At 39.4% G+C, this 25289-nt stretch overlaps 3 protein-coding genes across 6 annotated transcripts in view; 1 reads left to right on the top strand and 2 right to left on the bottom strand.

The window, feature by feature from the left end:
- Positions 1 to 2316: 2316 nt before the first annotated feature.
- Positions 2317 to 8906, bottom strand: LOC107997518 (transmembrane protein adipocyte-associated 1 homolog). Of its 4 annotated transcripts, none has more exons than XM_062079604.1 (8): positions 8064 to 8681; positions 7338 to 7541; positions 6977 to 7272; positions 6698 to 6894; positions 6562 to 6622; positions 6301 to 6487; positions 6094 to 6223; positions 2317 to 4378 (listed from the first exon to the last, which is right to left on the bottom strand). In XM_062079604.1, exons 2-8 carry the CDS (start codon positions 7484 to 7486, stop codon positions 4226 to 4228), a joined length of 1173 nt encoding a protein of 390 aa, XP_061935588.1. In that variant the 5' UTR covers positions 7487 to 7541; positions 8064 to 8681; the 3' UTR covers positions 2317 to 4225. The 4 variants fall into 4 exon arrangements, with proteins under 4 accessions (XP_061935588.1, XP_061935589.1, XP_016911654.1 ...); XM_062079605.1 differs by lacking the exon at positions 8064 to 8681 and adding an exon at positions 7650 to 8006; XM_017056165.3 differs by lacking the exon at positions 2317 to 4378 and having other exon boundaries at positions 4859 to 6223; positions 8064 to 8906.
- Positions 8895 to 10247, top strand: LOC107997519 (ufm1-specific protease 1). The gene is made up of 3 exons (XM_017056167.3): positions 8895 to 9035; positions 9114 to 9284; positions 9876 to 10247. The coding sequence occupies exons 1-3, from the start codon at positions 8901 to 8903 to the stop codon at positions 10233 to 10235; spliced, it is 666 nt and encodes a 221-aa protein (XP_016911656.1). The 5' UTR covers positions 8895 to 8900; the 3' UTR covers positions 10236 to 10247.
- LOC107997477 (dynein axonemal heavy chain 10) overlaps positions 10244 to 25289 on the bottom strand; it is a 26958-nt gene continuing 11912 nt past the window's right edge. Inside the window, 36 exon segments of the mRNA XM_062079607.1 lie at positions 10244 to 10573; positions 10658 to 10804; positions 10910 to 11089; positions 11150 to 11317; positions 11399 to 11610; positions 11707 to 12010; positions 12080 to 12241; positions 12321 to 12463; positions 12534 to 12735; positions 12824 to 13162; positions 13248 to 14000; positions 14099 to 14253; positions 14333 to 14610; positions 14732 to 15192; positions 15305 to 15599; positions 15691 to 16003; positions 16093 to 16309; positions 16385 to 16580; positions 16656 to 17110; positions 17197 to 17388; positions 17446 to 17634; positions 17700 to 17914; positions 17990 to 18254; positions 18354 to 18631; positions 18736 to 19006; positions 19618 to 19872; positions 19963 to 20226; positions 20289 to 20447; positions 20643 to 21170; positions 21262 to 21515; positions 21586 to 21761; positions 21839 to 22029; positions 22106 to 22689; positions 22760 to 23107; positions 23169 to 23332; positions 23802 to 24232. Of these exon segments, the coding sequence (XP_061935591.1) occupies positions 10427 to 10573; positions 10658 to 10804; positions 10910 to 11089; positions 11150 to 11317; positions 11399 to 11610; positions 11707 to 12010; positions 12080 to 12241; positions 12321 to 12463; positions 12534 to 12735; positions 12824 to 13162; positions 13248 to 14000; positions 14099 to 14253; positions 14333 to 14610; positions 14732 to 15192; positions 15305 to 15599; positions 15691 to 16003; positions 16093 to 16309; positions 16385 to 16580; positions 16656 to 17110; positions 17197 to 17388; positions 17446 to 17634; positions 17700 to 17914; positions 17990 to 18254; positions 18354 to 18631; positions 18736 to 19006; positions 19618 to 19872; positions 19963 to 20226; positions 20289 to 20447; positions 20643 to 21170; positions 21262 to 21515; positions 21586 to 21761; positions 21839 to 22029; positions 22106 to 22689; positions 22760 to 23107; positions 23169 to 23332; positions 23802 to 24232 (9891 nt within the window). The 3' untranslated portion in view covers positions 10244 to 10426.

Genomic DNA, 25289 nt, shown 5'->3' with positions numbered 1-25289 from the left:
TAATAAATTACTGGCATTTTATGTAGAATGACTATAGTTAGTGCATCAGTTGCATCTTATGCAGTGCGTCTATTATCGTTCCTAGTGTACCCAACATTTTATATAAAGCGAATATAGTATATCAGTGGCATTTTATCTAAAGAGACTATAGTGTATTAGTGGCATTTTATATTTTATATTTTTATATTGGAATGACTATAGTTAGTGTATCAGTTGCATCTTATGCAGAGGGATTATAGTCGCTTCTAGTGTATTTTATACTATAGTCGCTCATAATACAATCAGTATTTTATGCAGAGCAATTATAGTCGCCCATAGTGTATCAGTGGCATTTTATCCAGAGATTATAATCGCCCATAATATATTAGTGACATTTTATCTAAAGAGATTATAGTGTATTAGTAGCATTTTATGTAGAATGACTATAGTTAGTGTATCAGTTACATCTTATGCAAGGCGACTATAGTCGGCCATAATATATCACTGGCATTTTATTTAGTCACTCATAGTATATCAATGATATTTTATATAGGACGACTATAGTTAGTGTAGAGTCAGTTGCACTTTATGTAGAATGACTATAGTTGCCCATATTATATTAGTGGCATTTTATATAGAATGACTATAGTTAGTGTATCAGTTGCATCTTATGTAGAGCGGCTATAGTCGTCCATAATATATTAGTAACATTTTATGTGAACAACTTTAGTCACTCATAATATATCAATGATATTTTATGTAGGACGACTATAGTTAGTGTATAGTCAGTATATAGTTAGTATAGAGTCAGTTGCACTTTATGTAGAATGACTATAGTTGCCCATATTATATTAGTGGCATTTTATATAGAATGACTATAGTTAGTGTATCAGTTACATCTTATGCAGAGCGATTATAGTCACCCATAGTGTATCAGTGGCATTTTATATGATTTTAATCGCTCATTGTATATCAATGATATTTTATATAGGACGACTATAGTTAGCATAGAGTCACTTGCATTTTATATAGTCGTCCATAATATATTAATGGCATTTTATGTAGAATGACTATAGTATATAAAATATCAGTTGCATTTTACATAGAGCAACTAATCGACCATAGTATATCACTGGCATCTATTTTAAGAGATTATTGTCGCCCACAGTGTATCAGTTGCATCTTATTTTAATCAATCGTAACACGTCAGTGATATTTCACGGAGAGCGACTGTAGTCGTCCGTGGTAAAAGAATGAAAGACGAAAGAACGATCTTTCGGCGCCGCGAACCGGAGGCGATTCGAATTCGGTCACGAGTCGCGATCGTGGAAAAGAAAAGGGGGAAGGAGGTTATCTCGCGCGCGTAACAGAATCAGCCTGTTGCCCGTGCCGTTCTCGCGGGCAAGAGCAAGGATGTGTTGACGCGCTCCTCGTTCGCCGCGCGAGAAAACTGCGCTCGGATGTGCCGTGGAAAGCGGAGGAGAGGGGGAGGAGGGGAGGCTGTGCAATCGAACGGAAAGAGAACGATGATCGGTGTACTGTGACTAATCATTGCCCGCCCCTAGCCTTGTCCATGAAAAGGTGGTGCAAGTTGGAGCGCGAATAATGCGCATGCATGCACTTTGTATTTATAGCCGCGACCCTATCGCAGCAGAAAATTTAAGTGGCTCGAGTCTCTCTATCCTTGCTTGCCAATCGTTCTTCCCTCGATTCCTTCCTCCCCTCTCGAAAAATCTCTTCTTTGTCCACCTCGTCCACGAGACGCGTGTTCGTATCGCTCGAAATCTTTTTTTTTTCTTTCCATTTCTTCTTTTTCTTTCTTTTTATTATTCTGGGTCTAGAACGATTATTATTATTAATAATATCGATCCGTGATCAGTGAATGGTGGAACGGATTCACCGTCAGGATTACGGAAATTGCGATATCGGCAAGTTTATTCGAAACGATGCTACGTGTTTCGAGGTTCAACGATTATATTATAAGAACGGTGTTCGGCTAAAGATAGACGATAGGGACAGGAGGCTTTAGTTTCGCTGGGAAGATAATATTGATATCGATCGAGGCTCGAGGCAAGTTCGCTGTTTTTCAATCGGGCAAGCTTGTAAAAATTACGTTGGGGGAGAGAGAGAGAGAGAGAGAACTTTGCTCGACCTCGATAAGAGTCGGGAGAGAACGTTTCTTTTTTCTCCTTTCTTTTTTTCGTTTTTCCTCAAATTTTTACACAAATTTCGTTCGAGGAAAGGGGGAAACGTTCGAAGATGGAAACGAACGCTTTAATCACGCTTCGTGGCCTTGGGAATGATGGAAGGAAGGAAAGAAGAATCTGTGAAGAATTGTTCGATTGAAATGTTATTTTATTCTCATTAAATGTATAATCGTGTTGTTTACTCGCGAGCCGAAGTATTGCCTTTCGCATCCCATCGGACACTTGAGAAAAAAAAAAAAAAAAAAGAAAAGTGGTCCGATCGTCAGACATCGATTAGTTTAGAACGTCTGAATAATAGAATAATAGAACGGTTGTTTTTTTTTTCCCTTCTTTTTTTCCTTTTTAATCAATTAATTAATCGCGCGTATACGTGCGAGTGAATCGACACCGCAAATTGACAGAGATTCGCCTCCTCTCTAATATCTCTTTAATCGAAAAACCGTTCGCGGGTTATTTACACAAAGTCCATATCATCGCCATGAATCTCGAGTTATAAAACGGTCGAACAAGTGATACACGGGTATGTATTGCTAGAAAACTTAGCCGCCAAATGATGTATCCTAGAGGGAGGGGGGAGAGGGGGAGCGATCGTTATTTAAAATTATATATATATATATATATGTATATCCCATCGTGCGAGCACCTCTCATCTCGAATTTCGAATGACGATAAAATCGGTTTAAAACCGGACATAAAAGTCATATTACAAATGGTAGAAAAACCGTTGACTCGCGTTTCACAGCGAGAGAGAGGAGGGGGCAGATAAAGAGGGGATAAATGGACGATCGATATGGAGGGGAAGTGAGATGGTAAAAGAGAAGAACGTTTCGGTAAACGATTCGAAAAGTGATCGGTGCGTCGTCGATGGCTCGTATCTTGATTCTCTTAGTACGCAGAATTTCAGAGGATATTATTTATCGCCACATTGTCTCGAATGAAATTCGTATGAAATTGAAAAAAAGGCAGATGAATTCAATAATCGTCTCTGCCAAAACTAGCACGTTCACGGACATATAATATCGATAAATATAACGTTTTATATATATATATATATTATATATATATATAAATATATATATATAATATATTGGTATATAAATAGCACGATCCTTTACACTAGAATACAGGGTGTATATACATGTTACACGATGGATGGAGTCTCTCGTAAATAGTTTTTAGCGGAGCATCGAGGAGTCTTAGATTCTAGCTTTTTTCTTTCTTTCTTTCTTTCTTTCTTTCGTGTTTCGATCCTCGAGAGTGTACTATCCGCCATTTCGGGAGCCACATACTTCCATATTGTCCTTGCTCGTCGTTTCATAAAATGCTTCTTTTAATTGCAAAAGTAGGAAAATAGCGAGGGACGTTCGCAGCGGATCTTGCGCCCGGATCTTTCGCGAAAGTCTGTCTTTGGTGAAGAGGACGGAGAAAATAAGTTGTCAAAAAGTTGATGAATTCAATCGATGAAATCTGTCTTCTCGAGAAATTAGCAGCTCGCTGACCAGCTTTCCACGTCGATGCAATGAAATCCTTTCTTTCTTTCTTTCTTTCTTTTCTCGCCTAAAACGCTTCTTCTCTGTTGAAACGAATTATCGCAATTAAGTACGAAAATTTCGTTCGCTTTATCGGCGAAACGAAAAACTCGAGAGGTTGTTATTTTGCCTCTTGAAAAAATAGCTTATAGATAGCGATAACATTGTTTCGATGCGAAATAAAAATCGAAAAATCGAGAATGTTTGATCGCATTATCGCAATGGACAGAGAGAGAGAGAAAAAAGTAATAAAGAAAAAGAAAAGAAAACGACGTTATAACGACTAGATTCTTTCAATGGATTCGTTCGTTCCAGTTTTTGGTTGTTTAAAAGGGGGAAAGGGGGGGGAGGGGGAGGGGAGAGAATCGAACGATTTCGAACACGTTTTCCACGTGGATTTCACGCGGTAATTTCGCTCTCAATGAAATTGAACTCGAATTGGTTGAACTTAATGATCGTTGAAATCCCATGCGAATGACTGGTGAATCGAGCCACGCCAGATCTGACGATTCATTGTTGATAACCATTTGCCTGGGCTTGGCCTTCTTGACTGTCTATACTGTAACCGGTTATGCTATCCGGGCTCTGGAGAGACGCCGCGTAAAGTGGATTCACCGGTGTCGAATTTGTGTCGAATTGGGTCGAGTCATAGACACTGTGATTCTGTGAACAAAAGAACAATTCTCGTTGCACTTTTCGCATAAACGTGTGAGAAATGGTAGATATATGTATATATATAAAATGCTTTTGATCAAAATTTTCTCGATTGTAAACACTGTTTGAGAGAGAGAGAGAGAGAGAGAGAGTGTGTATGTTGAAGTTTAATTTAGATATCTCTGTAACAAAAAAATTACGACGTTCCATTTCCAAGAATATTTTATCTCGTGCAAAGACCGTTAAAATTTCCACTACTACTTATAGCACACATACAACGTGAGGATTGTATATTTTCAAGCTGAATGCAAATAAATTCACATGTTCTAATTCTTTTTCTTTCTTCTTCTCTTCTTTATCTGAAAGTATTAAAAAAAAAAAAAAAAAAGCGATAAGGTTCGGTGTGAAGGACATTGGTTGCAACACAAAACAAAAATGTTAGCGTTATCCATTGCCACAAGTTAGTATAAATAAATAAAACCAAGTGCATCGGCTACATTAATGAGTTTAATTAAATCTAGACATGCTGTATATATACAGATAATAATAAAGCATCTTGTGCGCTTCTCTATTTTACACTATGATACATCTATATAGTTATTTAACAAATATGCATTTTTCACTTTAGATCTCTCCATCCTGATACGAGCTTTCACTTTATCCTAATCGATAAAAACGAATCGAAAGGTTAAAATTCTCTTATATACAACTACACTTAGTGACTTAGACTTTAGATCAGTTATTAAAATGAATATTTACAACGATTCAGTCTGTGTATAAAATTTAGTGTCGGAGGGAGAAGGACTAGGATCTACTTCGTTTGACGTAGATTTTTCGTTTGACTGAACATTCACAGTCGGCGACGTGAGAGATAATAAATATTCGCTCAATCCACCTGACTCTTTTTTCTTCGTGTCTTTCTTCTTCTGTTTTCTCAACATCTCTTCACTCGTTGAAGAAACAGGTTTGGACAACAATTGTTGCGTGACGTGTTGTAAAGCATCCGTCGAGTCAGACGTGTCTTCTACGTCGATCTCTGACATTTCGGTATCGGTGTATTGCTTCGAACAACTCGATTCTTTTTTCTCTGTATTATGCGAAGCTTGGGCAATGATATCTTTCACGAATGCCTCTTCGTTAGATGTGCTATATCTCGTTTCGTTAGAGCCGTTGGTACTGTTATCCAGAATGGATTGCAACGTGTTCTCTAAAGGTGGGATATCGAAAAATTGGCTGGGCACGTTTCCCTCTGATCGTTTTCGTTCGTGTATCAAGCTATTCTTTGTCGTTAAGGAAAACAAATTGGTATTGCTATCGTTCGAGCCAGGTTTGTACAAGAAGCTACTAGCGGTGTTTGGCGAGAAAAGATTCGAGACGCTACTAGGTCCACCATATTTGAATTGCGATGTAGAACTGCTCTTCCAGGCATTGTGAGTGAACTTCAGATCTAGTGCACTTTTTTTGTAATCGATAAAATTGTCAGATTTCGTTAACGGATAATTCTTGAAGTCGGAACTGCTCTTTTCTGCGCTTAGACGTCTTGTGAAACTTTTAATGCCAGACGTGGATTGATACAAAGCGGTTGGAGTTTCGTAGGTGTGTCCGCTACCATTTTTAGAATCTTTGGTGGATGTTAAGGAGTGTAAAGAGGTTTTATGCTTTGAGGGGGATGATTTTAACGCTTGTGAATCGTATAAGGGCATGTGAATAGATGGAGTATGGACCTGATAAATATAATCGCTGTCGGTTTTTAACGAGGAGAAACTCTGTTGATGCGGCAGCGACACCGTGTCTTCGTCCATTGCATCGTCCACTTGCGCCTTGTATGAGAACATTATCGAAGGTTGTGAAACCCTGTAATAAAATTTCTTGTCTCTCTTCTGTACGTAAATTTCAAGGATATTCGATCGTTTCTGGACTTGATAGCTTACCCAAAGAATTCGGACAGGAATGTATGATAAACCAAAGGTGTAAACAGGGTCAAATAAACCGCTGCGGTAAAATCCACGACACATAATCCTATGGGATTTTGCGTGTAATTTAAGAAGCCTGCTCCGATTGATTGTACTAAGTCTAGCATGGCTAATGTACCGGTGTAAACGTAAAAACTTTTTCTTGCTGTAACAAAAGATGGCGTGTAATATGTAAATTAATACAAAAAGCGTTAAATGTTGACGAGTTGATCAACTTACTTGGAAGGGTTAAACGGTCTCGTAACCGTGTCCATGGCAGTATTAATATAAAAAGATATATCTGTAACAAAATTATAATAAACGCTAGAATTGCTTATAATCCACGTATAACGATGTTTAATTATTGTAAATTTACCATTGTAAAAACAAGACTGCTGCAAAACCAAAACATCATACCCCCATGACCAAACACATAAAAATCTCTACTGGGAATATGGAATGTATCGTCTGGTATAACTAATTCCAAAGTTCCTTGAGTTATGGTAAAAGCCAATGCTATTAACGATGTAGCAAGTAATACCCTACGAATACTTGAGCGACTATCCAAATGTCCTACGAACAAACAATCGTATATATATAGGAAATTTTTAATATGCAATTTTAAATAATAAAATCAACTTCAAAATCAACTCACCAAAAGCTAAACCAAATATAACCACGCTCATCTCTGTGGATAACAAAAAAAATCTCACTGTTACCCACAATATTTTGTCTGCTTTGCCACCAACGGTGGCTGCTGCATTTACAGTCATTGAAACAATACATCTTATTACTGAAATCACTACGTTACAAATGACAAGTCCATAAAATGCTAAAAATATAGGACTACTCGTTGCTCGTAATTTAAGCCGTGCTCTATTAAATCTCACTGCGATAAATAAAAGAAACAAGAGATTTGGTATCAATATGACAATATCCCATATTCGTACTCTGGAAAATAAAAGAATAAATTGGATCAGGAAATCTATACGAAGCATTGCAAAGTCAATGTTTACCTTGAATCTTTGATTTCTTTGTATAAGATGAACTTGCAAAAGTGCTCTTCATCGTTCATCGGTGAACTAACATTAGGAATCATTGTACTGCTCAAATCATACGTATGCAACCAACTTTCAGATACTTCTTCACGTACTGCACCATACATATTTCTCGTTTTGTTGTATATCTTATATTTAAATCATATCTCAACTCATCTTTCACTGGTAAACAAACAAATAACGAGATATATCAGATAACGTAAATCAGATGATAATTAATATTAATTAATATTAATTATATATAACAATATGAAAATGCAATACGCTTACGAGATTATACAATCCTTAATGTCCAATAAAAAGAAAAAAATATAAGTTAAATTCTAAATCTATTTTAATCAAACACTTAAACGAACTATTGCAAAGCATCATTCGCCAATTAAAGTGATAATAAACATAACCTAAAATACTTGGCAGTATTCCCAAGTGACGACCTTCAAACCATTAGAAAGCAATGACCGATTCAGACAATGATATATAAACATTAAATCAGCTACAAACTTATTCTTACGAAATAAACACGAATTCTCATTATTTAATCGGTGAAAAATCGATAAATGGCGAAATCTACTGTACACCTGTCAAATTGACATAACGCTACTATGATAAATCGCGGGGAATTCTATCGTTCTAATTGGTTCATGCTAATTAAATAAACGGGCATAATATATTAATGCGACTTACCCATTAGGTGTATCTATAAAATCACCGATCTCATCTTCGTGCAAAAAAAATTGTAACTCGCCTTTTGATTCGCACTGTCTTCAACGTTTTGTTTGTTGCACGTATTTCGCGCAATACTTTTTCCCTTGATCGCTCAATTATACGTCCGTTCGCTTTATTCGTGCACGTTCGTCTGAATCAATTGTCATTTTGCTATGAGATTCCAGTGTCCATTCTGTCGATCAGCTTCACGTTGATCAGTCTGTTCCTCTCTTTTTTTCGCTCACAGAAACGCCACACCGAGCCACCAAAGAGCGTATACTTGATAACCAGTAAGATGAACGCGTAACGAAGTGCGCGTGACTGCGTATTACGTACTTTACCGTTTGTATCAAATATCCGATTGCACGACGAAAACGACGAGCCAACGAAAAAACGTGTTTCCAGGTGACGCCACAATTTATCGCCTATCATAAAGGCTATACTGTATCTTCTACACGGGAAATAACGACTTTCCAACTATACAGTTGCTTAGATTATGAAAGGTTTCTTCGCTTGGCGGACGCTTTCACTGAATCATTACATATTACAACGATGACGATGTGCGAGCCAATTAGATAGGTTAGGTGTTGAGAGAAAAATACATGGAATGGCCGCGAATCGCTGTTAAACCGGGAAATACGAAGCTTCGCGCTCTATTTGCTATTACGTACGAACCTACGCTCTGTTTAAATTTTTTCGAACAGACGCGATTACGAAAGACGTGAAAGTAAGTAGATTGGTTTTTTTCGTGGTTCGGCGAGTGAAAAGGAACGGGTATTATACGGATGTTGTTCGATAATTTTTATTGAATAAACAATGACTGTCAATTATTCAAGCGATCTGTTAAGAAATGTTCATCAGAATATTCTTCTACCGGAAATTGGTCAAAGTTTCTTGGTTAAAGGAGATTACGAATATTGGCATTATTGCTGCGATGGTTTTAATGATAAGGTGTGTAATGGTTGTCACTTTGTTAGATTAATTTTGTATAGAAAAAAAAGAAAAAAAAAGATGAAATGTTGAATTTAGGGTTGGGGTTGTGGATATAGAACATTGCAAACAATATGTTCGTGGATTATCGAGAACGGGAACTTGGGACAATCCGTTCCAAGTATCAGACGTATACAGGAAGTGCTCGTCACGCTGAATGACAAGGAACAACCATTTATTGGATCGAGGGAATGGATAGGTAGTTTTGAAGTAAGTCTATTTTCTAAATAAATATTAGTATTCTCTTTTATAATTAAATTATTATTATTATTATTATATAATGATTTATAACCTAAAATTTGTTACTTATCAATTCACTAATACTAATTAATAAGTTACATATTATCACGCAAGAAAGTCTTATATCGAATACTTTAAAGCAATAAATATTTTTATATTGGATCAAAATATTTCATGCAAAAATAATGTGAAAATAAAAGTAAAATTTATTTACCCGAACTGAATATATATTTATCGATCATGCGTATTTGATTTATCATTTTTATTTATGAAAATCAATAAAAAAAATAATAAATATTTCTTATCGTTATATTTCTCATCACATTTATACGAATTTTTCTCTTTTTTTTTTACTAGTAGTCCATTTTTAATATTCTTACAATATATTATAACATTGAAAATCATTAATTTCTACAAAGTTTATTTTCAACGCTCTAATCAAAACAGCGATAACCCAAGAATGTTAAACATTCGTGATATGCTCATTGATACAAACAATGAATACTCTTCTGTGAAATATGATAGAAGCAAACAAATTGATTCGAAGTATGAATTCCGTAGGTATGTCTCGTGTTGAATCATTTATACGACATTCTCAGTAAAATTGTGCATATTCCAAATGGTAAAGCATTGCGGGACCATATTCCTACCATTAAGAAACATTTTGAGGAATTTGGTAGTCCAATTATGATGGGCGGAGACCAGGATTGTTCCAGCAAATGCGTTTTAGGAGTCCATGAAGGGTCCAACAATATATATTTTTTAATCTTGGATCCACATTTTATCGGTAGAGCACGAACGACCGAACAATTGAAAAATTATCATTGGATAAAATGGCAAAATTTGAATAATTTTATCGACAGTTCTTTTTACAATCTATGTTTGCCTCAAGTTAAGTTTGTAAATAGAAATAATAAATAATCTTCAAGTATATGTATTATATATGTATATATTTTCTGTTGTATATGAAATTGGATAAATGTAATACAATGGGGGATATTTTTAGAAAGATTTTTTTAAATATTATTAGAAGGATGTCTACTGTACATGACGTCTTTATATTGTTTCATTGTAAAAAAAAGTAATTAATATCACTGTAATCCTAATCGCGTTTAATCGGTATTTAATATCAAACAAACTCCTTGCAACACCCAATGAGAGATGTGTTCCGCTGTGGCGAGATTTGCTTCAAAAACTAAACCTACTCCCATAGCATTTCTTCTATTAGACGTGGTATATACTGGTGTTCTAAAAGTATTCTGTAATTCACAAAATCGTACGTATTAATTAATCTAAACAGTTTCGATCGATCATATTCGAATTGATTAAAATTAATTCATTGCCTGAAGCCTGAGTCTATGAGCCTCGATTGGAATGATGATTAATATCGGTAATTCTTCTATCAAGATTTTTGGAAGCGATCTTTTCAGACATTGTTCATTTAAATCCCATCTGGCTCCTTCCAAATATAATCCACTTACGTAACAACCCTATATTATTTAATTATGAATTATAAGAATTTATAAAATAGCAAAGAAAAATCAGCGTCCGAATAAATTATCTTTTTTTTAATTAAATTAATAAATTTGCATTACCTGATCAGGTTTATCTTCTATATATTCGGGTTTGGTGAATTTGGACACTGCTGTATAGATGAGAGAACGATCCAAAGACCAATTGTTTCTGTGGCAGGCCATTTGCACAAGGGCTGCCAAGTAAGTCTCTGGGATGTGCAGGCCAGCTAACCAAAGAACTATAGGTTCGCCCGTAGCAGCCTAATAATATTAAAAAAAAAGAAGAAAATTCGAATCATGAATTCTAAGTTAACATCTTACCCAACTATTGTATTGTTGTATCCTCTTCTCAAAGTGTTCTATCCATCCAGCCAATGTTTTCTTTGTATCTGGTGCTAACATGGCCCATTGGCTTGGTAGTACACCATTATATAACGCTGTGGCTATATTTTCAAGAGTCATATCCATTCCGATTTCTCCAGCGATAGCCTAACAATGTGTATAAATATTCGATTAAAGTATTTGAAAAATATTATACGAATAAAGGAGTACGTTTTCATCGATACATACTTTCCTCAGTTGAATCAATGATCTTTTCATCATGCTGATCAGTTTATTAAATCTCTCCAATTCTTGAAGAAGAACGATCGAGGTTGGCGTTACGGTTGGTCCAAAACTTTTTCTCACTTTATTAATGTCATACTCGACAGGGATTTTATCCAATATATCTTTCGCAAGATTATCGATAAATTCGTCTTTGCTTATTCCAGTCGCACTAACTTCTAAATAAGGAAATAATTTTCTTCGATTCTTAATTTGAATAGACAAACTTATCGTTTCGAATTACTCTTATTACGAAGAGTAAGCTTATTACTTACCAGTTTGGGGCTGCAGTTCTATAAGATTGATCCACATTTCTTTCGCGGCTTGAGTGAAATAACCAATTTCGGCATTTGGATGCAATCCAAACACGTCCGGAGTATTGACAAGCGGCAATTGATCGATATATTCAAGATAATCATCACGATCCCCTTCTGGTGGTATCACGTAATCGAATTCTTCGTCCACGTAAAAATGGAAAGGCTGAAAGCTGTCGAAAAGGAAGTCTCCAAAATATTCGTCCATATAAGTCTCGGATACTCGACGATCGTAGCAATCTATTACTCGTCCACCGTACATTACCTGCATTATTATTTCATGAAAATTTTAATTTTTCAAGTTAGAATTTGGGAGCAAAAGTTATTTACGTACTTCACCGATCAAATACTTTAAGCTGTTCCAAGGAAGTTTGGTATCATTCGTTTGAATCGCTTTGGTTAAATATGTGTCCAGAATAATGGTGCACACGTTGAAATCCGACTCATTGAAATCGTAATTTATGTTCCAGCCAATCTTATCGTACCTCCTTCTCTCCTAATTAATCACGATTTTAAAAACGATAAATTCATCGTAATATATAATATACTTTAGTATAAATTGTAATTTAACTCACTTGAACGACCGCGTGATAGAAAGCCAACACGTAAATTATATGTTTGTAAGCGGGATGAGTGCAACTTTCCAGCACTTGCGGTCTCATTTTTAAATAGGTACTTTCGAGATTCAACTTCAATCCACTGGGTGGTTCCGTGACCACTAAGTTGAAAATTTTGTTTAAAATTCTTTCACTCGGAGGAAATTGCAAGCAACTTGTTCCAATCTGTACCTTTCAAAGATTGTTGCAGTATTCCAATAGGAAAATTGGGAGTTGGATCGGTAGTGAGCCACAAACGAAAATCTGGATGAGGCTTTCCGATGTTTTCCAACAATTTTTCCAAATCTTTGGTGAAACTCAAGAGTAGATGGCAGTTTTGCAGCATGAGCCATTGTCCTCTAGCAACAGCACCCTCCAGCAACTCTTTTGCGGTCTGGAAAGCAAAATATCACGTTATGAATCTCTTCTTTCTATCGATTACGAATAATTTGATCAAACGTTAACAAGGGACGACGATGTACAATTTCCTGGCCCTGGCCAAGGGACAAATATTTAAATCTTCCACCGCCACAGCCGTATTTGTCCGCCAATTTCATTAGTTCCGAGGTTGGATCGGATCCAGGGCTTAGGATGAAAACGATAGGCATCGTGGGTGTGCTCTGTTCGAAGATTAACTCGAAACTGATGTGCGGAGGGGTAATGTATTCTTCTCCCATGATCTCGGTGATGTAATTGACGATGCTTCGATAAACTCGATCGACGCGAAAACATCTCATCAACATGAGTTTCTCGAAAGGATTTAACTTTTTGGAATAATCTAGGGGAAATTCCACGGATTCCGGGGAATCCATATCGTACCACTGAAAGATGAACATTTATTTTTTAAGGGAATTAATGCGAACTATTCGAAGTTGCAATATTTCAAAAAATTTGATTTCCACTTACTATTTGCCATTGATCCGTATGCGTACCGAGTTCATCAGCGATATTTCCAAACTTTTCCGAGAAATCGGTACTCAGTTTCAGCAAATCGGCCCATCCAGAAGCTGGCAACCATTCCGTGGGATTAACCTTAGGCGCCTTCTCCAAACTGATACATCCTTTGATGAAAAATTCCAATTGTTGTTGGGTCATGTTGTTTATACTTTGTTCCAACTTTGTGCAAATTTGGAACGAGAACAGTAATTTATGCTTCTCGAAGATTCCCGTGCACCCGTAATCGTAAACATTTTTCGTTAACATTGGGATGATATTCTGCAGACGACGTTGCAACGTCGGATCCGGAAGTGCTTTTCTCAACGAATAAATAAACACCTCCACGTAACTGATCAAAGAGTATTGATACATCGAGTTAACCGTGGCCATATCCGCCAGAACAAAGAAGAGTATCGCTCCTCTTTGAGCTACCGATCGATAACCATCTCGAAGCTTGTTCACGTCAATGGCTGTAACTTCGGCGAGATACAATTTTCTCATCACCTCCTCGGCGCTGGCTTTCGTATTTTCCAAAGTTTCGATCAGCTCGATATTATCCAGCATGTTTCCCGTGTTCGTTGCTATTTCCAGAAGTAAACTGTCTTCCAGTTGCTGGAGAAGATTCTTGTTCTCGCTGGTCTCGGCGATCAGAGATTCGCGTTGCTCCTCGATGTCTGGCCTCTCTGTTCGAACGACCACCGACAATAATTGGTCTTCCAACCCCTGTAATTTTTTAATTCGATTTTTCACTCGATTCGTGTTTTTTTTATTTTTATTTTTGAACGGATAAAACAATTTGGGAAGAAAATTGGAGAACGAACCCCTAACGTCACCATGTAATTGATCACTGTGGCCTTGGAGTATACAGCAGGATCGAATATAGGATTCGACATCTTGGTGGTAAGGTACATTCGAAATTTCGGGTCGTAATCCACTTCTTTATCACCGAGAAGGACGAACGATCTACCTCCTATAACTATGATTAAAATTTTATTAATCATCATCTGTATTTATTAAGTGGAGACGAAATTAAAGAATATAAGATATAAACGTACTCTGTATATTCTTGGACAGGACATTATCCAACACTGGATCAATTTCATCGACGTCCTGGAAGAGAACCGGTAGACCATATTTTATCGCCAGTTCCACCTGTTTCAAGAAATCTGGATCGGTAAACGATAGAATCTTCAAATGCTTGTGCTCCTTCTTTTTGATCCAATTCAGAGCTTGTTGCTGAGGATCGATGCAGACGGGGAATCTCGATGCCCTCAAGGTTAGAATTCCGTTTTGCACGGAGAGCTCGTCCGGTGGTAGACCCTCGGATGTCCATCTTGAACAAATTTTCGCTTCTTTAGAATTTTCTATTTTCCATTTTATCGTATCCGTATATAGAATTCGTGACATTTTTCTCGAATAAGAGAAAAGGAATAAGGAATAAATAAATATCTTACTTGCTAATTTCAACGTCGTTAGTCAGTTCCGTTTGAATCTTGTACGTATCCATGAAAGGGATCTCCTTACTCACTATACTGTTCCACCAATCCTCGTATACCATGTGATTTCTATACTCGTACGAGAATGGACCGCAATAAGCGAGAAATCCAGCGGAGAGAAGACAATTTCCAATGATCTTCTCTATCTGAATTTTCAGGTCCTCCAAATCTTTTTTCCATCGCTCGTTTTCGGAGGACAATCCGCTGATCAACTTATCAGCGGCTATCAAACGTCTCTGAAGCAGATCGGTCTCCTCCTGCAACTTTTGCCTTTCCTCCATAGCTTTCTCGTATTTCGCGTTTAACTCTGTGATGGTTTTTTCCAGCCTTCGTAATTCTCGTTCCTCCTTTTCCAAAGCTTTTCGAGCTCGTTCCGACTCGGCCTCCAATTCCTTAACTCGGTCTATCTTTGGTTTAACCTTAAGCAAGAGGATATCGAAGCGTCAAAGCGAGAGATTTTATAATTGTCGGGGGAACAAATAAAAGTAACGATGAAGGAACGATCAAGGAGGCTCAGATTAAAGAATATACCTCTCTGAAAACGGCACAGTAGTCCAGCACAGCGAGCACGAATCTGTACAAGCCGTATCCTGCTTTGCTGATGTATTGCATCTGATCCAATTTCGTGGTCTTCTTCAGATGCGCTTTAACAGCTTGCTGCTGCTTCAAAGTGATCTTGTCGCAATTCATCTCTTGCAATTGTCTCAGAAACGCTGGATCGCTCATCATTCCTTTCGCACTCTTCCAAGAGATTTCTTTCACGCCTCGTAGAATCGCCACGCATTCCGAGACGATCTGTACGGGTTCAGGCGGCGTTGCAAACGATCTAGATTATTGTTATTATTGTGATTATTGTCATTTACTTAAATTCTTTAATAAATAATTTGCGTTCATGAAAGGAAGGAAGGAAAGAAGACCTTATCTCGGTGATGTCCGCTTTATCGAGTTCTCCAAGGGCCAATCGGGCCGCGTCCAGGGCAGGTTGCGCTTCGGCCAACGCCTCTTTGGCTTCAGTCTCTTCCTTGGTAATGATCTTTCTCTGTACTTCTATCGCCTGCCTCTCCTTCTCGCTGAACTGCTTTTTCTCCATCGCGATATCCGTACTTTCTCCTATAGAAGCCAACAATTGCTCGCAATTCCTCGTCTGGTCGGCTACTTTTACTCTTTGCACGGCTAGAATCTCGTTTAACTCGTTCAAAGTCATCGAAGCCTCGGCGATCTTTTGCAGACCTTTAAAAGTTCGTTCGGGAAAAACGCGATTCTTTTTCTTTTCTTTTTTTTTTTATCCTTTGAGTCCCTTTTTCCTTTTTTCTACCAACCTCCGGAAAGTCGATTGCATTGCGAATTTATGTAATTCTTCGTTTCCACCAAAAGGTTTAGAAAGACATTTATAAAATCCAGGTAATGTTTAGGCGTCACGTAGTTTCTTCGCCGCAATTTTAATTGAAAATCCAGTGTGTACTCGCACACGGATCTATGGGTGAGCACCATGTGTTCCACTATAACATCTCTGAAACTTTCCGGTACGTTTGGATTCTGAAACGAATACGGAGGTATATTAGACAACGGAATAAATAATCTGAATAAATCGAATCGAAGAGAGATAATTACATCGCTAAGAGTGACATTAGCCACGGAAACCAATGCTTGCTCGGGCCAAGGGAACATCCAGTCTATGGTAGTACTGCTAACCAGGCCGGGATAACTTCGACACCTTGTCCTTAACAAATCTCCCGACGGACTCATCGAAAGTGCTATTCGTAAATTTTGAAGGCTCGTTTTCACGAAATACAACCACACGTTTTCTCTGAAAGATAAAATAATTCTTCGTTATCGGACGAACATCGACGTGAAAATTCGAGATTAAAAATTCGAGTCGAACTTGGTGACGCCAAAGCCAGCCTCTACCGCTTGATTCCTGCAAGAATGAATTATTTCGTCCTTCTCCTCGTCCGTGAACAAAGCCGGTACCACTCCAGTCAGCAACATGTTGTTCACCAGCTCCAAGAAACTTTCATCGATAATGTGAGCGGAGGTGAATAAAAACACGATCTTTTTGTTGTCCACGCCAACAATGTTGTACAAATTCTTCATGTCCTCGCGAAACGCGGGCTCGTTGTAGCCTCGAGCGAGGCTAATTTGAAATGTTCGAAAACCTGCCGCGTACGCTGCCAATTTGATCACCGACTTCTTTCCACTTCCGCCTATACCGATCACCAGAACGTGGCCTTTGTGCATCCTGAGGGCACGATGTATCCTGGTCAGATGCTCGAGCGCGTCGTTGAAAAGGACCATGTGCAATTTGCTCACGTTTCTTTCATTGTAATCCTCGTAAATCTGAAAAGCGTATTTCGTTTTACATTGACATATTATGTTAATTTGGCCCGATATTTAAATAAAAAAAAAACGCGCGAATCACGAACCTCCAAGAACAAACTGTAGACAGCTTCGTAATCCAACAGATCTTCGTAGAATCTTGGCTCGTCCTCGTTAATCGCGTTTCGAAAATCACCGAACAGCAACGGATCCCTCATCGCGTATTCTATCACTTTACGATCCTCTTCCCAATATTCTTCGATCTTTTTCTGTATATGATCGGTTACAATTTTCGTATCCTGTAATTAGAAAATTATAAATAAAGATGTAAATTTTATCATCTTCTCGATACTTGCGTTTTCGTTTATCAAACGATCGCATATAATTCTGATGAACTCGTTTCTCCAAAGTCTAACGATCTGTTTCACCGTTGGCAAATAATCGGGATGGGATTGAAGAAGACCCGCCATGATCCTCGACAAATCTCGCATGTTGAAAATATAATGGAATCTGTTCGGTGTTGGTAATAGCTCAGCCAAAACTATCTGGAAGAGAATCGTTGTACGAATCGAATCTTAAGTTTTAAGAAGAAATCGAGGCCGAGAAATACCTTATAAAGTTGCAAAGTAATTTGCACTAAAGTCACCGCGATTTCTCGCACTTCCTCTGAAAATATCTGCAGATGTCCGACCAGAATACTCGTGTAGATGTAATCGAGGGTCTCGTCCGCGGGAAATACGACGTTATAGATGGAGAACATGGAGACGAATCTTGGATCCACCTCGTTCCTTCCTCCACCCGGTTTTCCCATTGCAGCCAAATAACCTTTTGTCGCGAAAAATAATTATTTCGAGTATTCGAAGAACATCGATTAATTAATTGATCTAGGATCGAACTTACACATGTCTTTCATGTACATCAAGGAAAGATCCTTTCCACGATCGTAAAAGCCACCTTTTTCGAATAAGAATTTGAGAAAAGCGATTGGCTGCTGAGTGCCATAAGTGTCCACCAATGGCATGTTCATGTCGTCGATAAAGATCAACAGTTTTTTACCAGGAGGTGGCCCGTAAGTTTCTCTCGTTCTTTTCTCCACGGCAGCCTCTATATTTCTTTGCACGTCCATCGAAGTCGTTCTCGACGAGAAATTTATCATGAGTTGATTCTGATCGAATTATATCGTGAAAAATTGAAACGTACTCGTATAATAAATTTATTATTAAATCGAATTGTTGGTAATAATTAGAAAAATTTGGAAATTTACATATTTTTCAGCGCTCAAGTGTCGAAGAAACTCGTGAATGATAGCAGTCTTCGAGGTACCGGTCTCTCCGACCAAAAGTGCTGGTCGTTCTCGTTCGTTCATTATTTGAACGAACCACGTAGTTCTCAAAGTGTCCATAGTAGGAACTAGGATGTCGGAAAAATGTTTCTTCCTGTCGTGTACATATTCGGGAACCTTTAACGTCCATGGGACCCAGATATTTTGTTTCAAGTCCAAAAAGTAATCGTACAACAATTTATTCGTCACGGGAATGTATCCTGTGTCGAATTATTCATCTTCGAATTTGTATCAAGTTTTTCTCCATTTTACGAATCGATCGATAATTTTTTTCACTTTATTATCTTTATCTTTATCAACTTACGCACAGTAGCTGGTTTTTCAATGGTGTCCTGGACAAGCATGAAACCGCAAGTTTTCTTTATATAATCGTCGAACTCGGGTCTATTTTCTACGACCAGGGAGGCTCCCAAGGACCAGTACAGAGCTTGAATGTACATCGCTTCGAAACATTCCTGCCTAGTGTATTGTGGTTCCATTTTTATTTCTTCCTCTACCTCGATTTTGAGAAGAGAGGCCAATTCAGTATCCAAAACCACGAGAAGGGCATCGAACACGTAGCAAAGTTGAACTACCTAAATAAACAAGCAACTCTCTCTCGTCTATGCAATTATATAATAAATATGATTTCTTGTTCCATCTTTCGCGCGATTGAAATCCGTTACAATCAAAATAAAAATTTTTCCCTTATATTAGGTTGTATCATGTGAAATTTTAGAATAAATTAATTGCGACTCGTAAACTCTACTTAACCTATATTTCGCTTAGTGTAATAAATTCTTTTTTGCGTTAATTTAATTGTTTTTTGAACAATATAGTATTATCGAATTTAGAATTCCTGTTTAAGTTAGGCCACAATGGAACTGAAATATATTAAATATTAGGTTAGCTTTCGGGCCATTCGTTCGATGATAGTTTCAAAAATTTAAATCTGGAAATGAGATAGATCGAAATCAATATTAAATCAAAGTGAAATTAATTCACAAACAAACCGCAGAATTAAACGTATCTCCAATGACAATTTTCAAACATTTGAGTGGAATGGGTAAAGCGAAAAACTTCACGCGGTACAAGCTAATAAATCAGGAATAAGATTACGCAAGATTACGTAAGATTACGCAATTTTTTCTTTGATAATCCTCGTAAGAACTGTCGAACTAATTAACGCACGAACGTTAATCGATACCATGTTCAATCCGGTTTGCGGTATAATCATCTTAAGCGGTTTGAGCTGCTGCAATCCGAACAATCCATCTATAATGTACGTAATCGCTCCATCCACGTATTTCTCGAACATCGCGGTCAACGTCTCCTGATCCGATTCGCTCTTACTACGTATCCATTTGTTCATGTAAGGGTGATAGCCCAGATTCTTCGGATCCACGTACACCATACCTGCCCTGGACACGGTGGCCGGCGAAGCGTACTGCAGGTCGCCTACCTTTTGCCAAAAATAGTGCGTGAAAATAACCGTTCGGTTTGCAAATTAAATCCACGATAATATCCGCGAAAAGATGAAAAAGTGGATCACCTCGAACAATAGGCTGCAATGGCTCAGCATTCTGATTCTCTCTTGATTGGCCAGAGTGAGTAATTTGTTGTCATCCATCACGGAATTCATATTCTCGATCCAGAGGGCGTCCACGTCACCGTCGAACAGAATGTATCTCTTCTCGCTCTTGTTCTTGTCGTCCAACGGTTTGTTCACCTCTCGAAAAATTTTGCTCAACAGGCCGTCCGTCCAGTCGCGCGTATCCGGATCCAACACGCCGTACAACTCGTTCACGGTACACGCCTAATTAGATAAAAGCATGAAGGAGATTATGGATTCGATTTATCTTTTAATCGAAGGGATACCTTCGGGTTCAAGGTGTAGAGTTTGGTAGGCATGCCGAGCCGAGTTTGCGCTTTGCAAAGCGTTTCGATTACGACGGTTTTCCCGCCTCCTGTTGGCCCGATTATCATCGTCGAGTGCCTCGTCATCATCACTTCGTACAGTTGAATCACTTTATCGACCTTGTCAAATTGGAATGTTATTGTTAAGAATAAAAAAGATACATTTTTCCCGAAAATAATTACCGAAGACAGAAGGTTAGAGTTTGGACAGATGGCAATATTTCATAAATAATTTCAAAGTCATTCGTTTCGAGTTATCTTCTTCGAGAACTTGATCGTTTTCGTGTATAATAATTCCAAGGTTAGAAATAATACCTGTTCGGGCAAGTGCACGTAACCTTGCTCTTGTATCACGTGGTCAACGGCGTCGTTAAAATCGGGATAATGAACCCTGGGACAGTCGAGCTCGGGGAACAGATCGGCTATTAATCCAAGGAAGAGCGGGACATCGTCGAAGATGAATTTAGGAAGATTCATGTCTCGTAGCGCTCTCATCAGCACCAGATTCTCGGACAAGTCGCCGGAAGTCCTTTTCAAGTGGCCGGCCATATTGAGCACCGACTTGAGCGCCCTCAACCCGAAGTCGTAGTGATTCTGCTTGCTCAGTTGCTCGCGCGCCAATTTGTACAGGACTGTCATTTTCTTGGCCAGGACTTTGGCGGTCAAGAAGCCGGAGCTGAACAGCTTGATCTGACAGATGAGCTCGTTATCCGGGACTATGCACACCACGGGCCTGAACAACGCTTTCACGGATTCTGGAAGTTCCGTTCGACCCGCGTATCCCGGATTCATCGTGATGAATATGCCAACTTTCGTGTCGAGCGCTATATCGACGCCCTCGAACTGACATTTTTCGGGAGACATTAGAGACACGCGATACGACCTCTCTCATTATTTATCTCGTTGAATCTTTGTTTGGATTAGGCAGATTTACCGTGAATCGGGACGCTTTCGCTATCAAAGCGGATCGTATGGTTTGAAGCTGCGTGGAGATGACGGACAGCACCGATATATCGATGCGGTTAAACTCGTCGAAGCATCCCCACACACCGCACTGCGCCAGGCCGCCCAGCGTCTTCCCTATCGCCACGTAATCCATCCCTTCGCCGCAATTAGTCACGATGCACAATAATCCCAGAGCTTTTGCCAAATCTTTCGTGGTCTCCGTTTTCCCCGTCCCAGCGGGACCTTGCGAGCAGAAGAGGAGGAGGATATTTTTCTTTTCATGCGGAAAATAGGCTCGAAAACGATGGCATACCCGCGGGTGCGCCTCCCAGATGCATCGACAGGGCTTGCGTGATGGTCAAGTATATTCTATCCGTCAAAGGCGTGACCACGAGTCTCCCGTTCAATCCCATGTACTCGTAACCGTATTCGAACACGCCCGTGCATTGGTGCACCCAAACGTTGTCCAGATTGCGAATCCAGTAAAACCTTGAGGGAAAAAGAAATGGTTATCGATTCGATTCGCAGAAAACCGGCACGATCGAGCAATCTGCTGTCGAGCGAACCGTAATTGACTCTCCCACTCGAACTCGGACGGATCTATGATGCTGTCCCTGACGAAACCTTCCACGATGTCCCTCATGTGAACGTCGATGGTCAACACCATGTCGAATTTCTTCCTGTCGTTGTTCGTCAACGTGTCGGCGCCCATCAACGTCACCACCTCGTTCAACTGATTGTTCAACTGCTTCAAATACTGGAAAGTATACGAGAGATCGTGAAAAGCGAAGGGAAAGAAGGAGAGAAGGGCAAGGAGGAAGCGAGTGGCTCACGTTCTTCATCGCCTGCATCTGTCCGTGGGAAATTCTCACGAACACGTCCTCGACCTCGGCGGTCCACCATATTTGATTGGCGCAGAGGACCATGTTCCCTTGAAAATCGAGCATCCATTCCGTTCTTGGCCTCCTCACCTAGACAGAGAAAGGGAAGAGAAACGTGGCGACGTCTCGTGTTCCACTCCTCACCTTTCCGTAATTGAAGACCGCCTTCTTGGTGAGGAACCGATTCGACCTCTTCATCTCCTCCAACGCGAGCACCATCCACTCCTCTATATTCCCTTCGGCCAACACCACGTTCCTGAACTCCATCACCTCCTCCTCGGCGGAGATCAACGCCGTCACTATCTCGCGCTCCGTCTCGCTCAACTCGAACCTGAATTTGTCCAAATTGTCGAACATCTTGCCCACGTGCTCTTGGATCGCGATCGGTATGCCGCTGCCGAGGATGTTCAACAGCTCGTCGTCGCTGAGGAACGTGAATCGGGGGAACACCGCTCGTTTGCTGTTCAAGTAATCCGTCAACGATTTCTGACACTTGTCCAACGCGTTTATCATCGACTCGAACTCTTCGTGCCGACCTGCCGAGCAGAAAATCCACTTTCACGCTCCTCCTTTTAATGGGCAAATTGGGAAGGGGGTGTCTACTACCCTTGATCGTGCAGCATTCGAGCACGTTCAACCTCTTGGAGGTGTCGTTCATGATCTTCTTGAACGATTTGTCGATGTCGTCGAACCTCTTCGCCTCCTCGGGCAGCTGCATCCTTATGTCGCCGCCCACGAAAATACCCTCGAGGTACAGCCACCTCTTCTGCAATTGCAGCCACAATTCGAGCACCTCGGAGATGGTGTGCATGGTCGACTCCCACTTCTGCACGGTGTCGAGGAACGGGCCGATGAACTGGGACGCGGCCATCGCGTTCACGTTCATCATGTTGTCCTCCAAGATCTGATTCATCTCGTCCGTCGGACCCAGGATGAATCCGCGATCCTCGGGGCCTGGGGGCCGAGAAACCAGGCGTCACCTTTTTTCCCACGGTACCTCCTCTCCCTTCTTTACCCTTGTAATGCTTCACCACGGTGAATTCCAACATTTTCCACACCTCGGCCAGGTCTTTCAAACCCTTCTCTATGGACAACTCCTTCACGGCGTTCATCACGATCTCCTTGGCTATTTCCTGGTATTTTCCCAGCTCCATCGCGAACATGTTCTGCAGGGTGAACCTGTCGAACGGGGGACAGGTTCGGTGTTTGAAGAAAGGGGAAGGAAATTAAACGCGCTGGAATTGGCGTTTTTTCGAATTCCAATCACCGAGATCGAGAACTCACCCCTTCAACGTCTCTATCTCTTTCTCTGCCATATTTTATAAAGAGTTTCTCTCTCTCTATGTATATATATACGTATAGTGTATTACGGTATATGTATAATACGTTATACTATTATTTCGTATATTACGATTGGCAGGGTAAAAATTCTGTAAAAAAAAAAAATTAATTGCGTGCCGCTAATTAAACAGGCGCGCGATCCTGAAAAGAGAAATTCACAAGGGGGGGAAAAAAAAGAAAAGAAAAGAAAAAGGGAATCGCTGATAAATCAGTTCGAAACGCGGTAATTAAAACTATAACGCTCCTCCATCACCACCACCCTCATTTCTCGCAATTTTTCTCTAGTTTTCGACCGTTGTCGTCGCACCTCTCCGGGTCCATATCGAAAAACTGTCCGGTCTTGGTCATCAATTGTTTCCAGTGTCTGTCCCTCATCGCCTCGTTCTTCAACTCGATGAACAGCGGGACCGAATTCTTGAAGCTCTTCATGTTGGCCTCCAACGCGTGCCCGATGCTCAGCTCCTTCACGAATTTCGGCAGTTTGCGGAATATCCTGATGAAGTGGTCCATGCCCTCGATCAACTGTTGGGGGTTCAGGTTCACCCACAGGGTCTGCGCCCAAACGTCCCTCATCTCCCTCTGCTCCTTGTACAGTTCGAACAGCAGCTCCATCCCGTCGTAATCCTTCTTCAGTTTCAGGAAGACCGAGTAATCCGTAGCCGGAAGGTCGAACAGTATCTCGGAATTGACCAGGTTACGATGCGTCTCGTCGTGCTTCGCGATCAATTTCCCGTATTCCTGGACAATGCACACGCGAATTTCATTATCTTGGGATTGTAATCGAGGAGAGAAGCAACGAAATTCTACATCAAATATAATAAAATAAAAAGGGAAGGAGAGGAGTTGGATTATGTAAGAAAAATTTAAGCATCAGGAGCCACGTGAAATTGAAATTTAAACGCTTGTTAATTGAATCAATTAACCGGTTTATACGCGCATTTTATACTCGAATCTTTAAAGATCATTTCAGAGCATTAATCTCTGGAAAAGTAAAAGTAAAGGTATTAAAAATTTCGGATAAAGTCGCTTTAAGTGATTGATCAAAGTGAATAACAATTTATTCGTAGGTGTTATAGTTGATTCTCTCTTCGTGTAAAGAAATAAATTATCAAAGTAAATTTATTCGTAATCATTAAATCCTTGCTTAATTATCAAAGTTGAAAATTAATTAACCCGTTGAAAAAAATAAAAGTAGTTAAAAATAACGTAATAGATTTTATTCTCGTGTTCCAATCAAAGTTGGCCATCGACTCGCCGAAGAGTAAAAATTAAAAATTTCGAATAAAGTAATTGCTTTGAGTTAATTAAAATGCTGGAACAACATTTATTCGTAGCTGTTACGTGGTTGACTATCTCTCGATTTAATATTACGTCTCGAACAATAAATTACCAAAGTAAATTCGTAACTTCAACTATTAAATCCTACTTAGAGATAGATTTTATTCTCGAAATCGAAAATGAGAAATTGGATTAAAAGTTTCGACAGATTTTCGATCGCCAATAAAAAGAACGGCAGAGGAGTGGCTGCTTTCGCAACTCGCTGCCGCTTATCCATCCGAGTCGAATTGGATCGAAAGACGAATCTAATCCGTTTGGAAAAGTAACTGGTTAAAAATTTCCAATGAGGTTACTTAAAGTACTTTTCCCGCCCATTATTTGCAGCCATCTTTTTAAACTATTATTTATTATGCAAATAAAATTAAATCGAGTAATTATTATTTGCTTCATGCAATTATCGCTTCGATGATGTTCTTAATTATTCTAACCATTAAAACACATTGCTCTAAAAAGAGTG

This window comes from Apis cerana, linkage group LG9, assembly GCF_029169275.1.
Source record: "Apis cerana isolate GH-2021 linkage group LG9, AcerK_1.0, whole genome shotgun sequence".
Taxonomy (NCBI): Eukaryota; Metazoa; Arthropoda; class Insecta; order Hymenoptera; family Apidae; genus Apis; species Apis cerana.
Note: the sequence above shows the minus strand (reverse complement) of the source record. Positions and strands in the feature narration are given on the sequence as shown.

Bases quoted from the DNA above. Each gene is read 5' to 3' on its own strand.
- LOC107997518 (XM_017056165.3), bottom strand. From the start codon at position 7,486: ATGTATGGTGCAGTACGTGAAGAAGTATCTGAAAGTTGGTTGCATACG. The intron at 6,895-6,976 runs GTGAGTTGATTT...GTTTGTTCGTAG, and splicing joins TATATTTGGTTTAGCTTTTG to GACATTTGGATAGTCGCTCA. The intron at 6,488-6,561 runs GTAAGTTGATCA...CTTTTGTTACAG, and splicing joins AGACCGTTTAACCCTTCCAA to CAAGAAAAAGTTTTTACGTT.
- LOC107997519 (XM_017056167.3), top strand. From the start codon at position 8,901: ATGACTGTCAATTATTCAAGCGATCTGTTAAGAAATGTTCATCAGAAT. The intron at 9,036-9,113 runs GTGTGTAATGGT...TGTTGAATTTAG, and splicing joins GCGATGGTTTTAATGATAAG to GGTTGGGGTTGTGGATATAG. The intron at 9,285-9,875 runs GTAAGTCTATTT...TGAATTCCGTAG, and splicing joins AATGGATAGGTAGTTTTGAA to GTATGTCTCGTGTTGAATCA.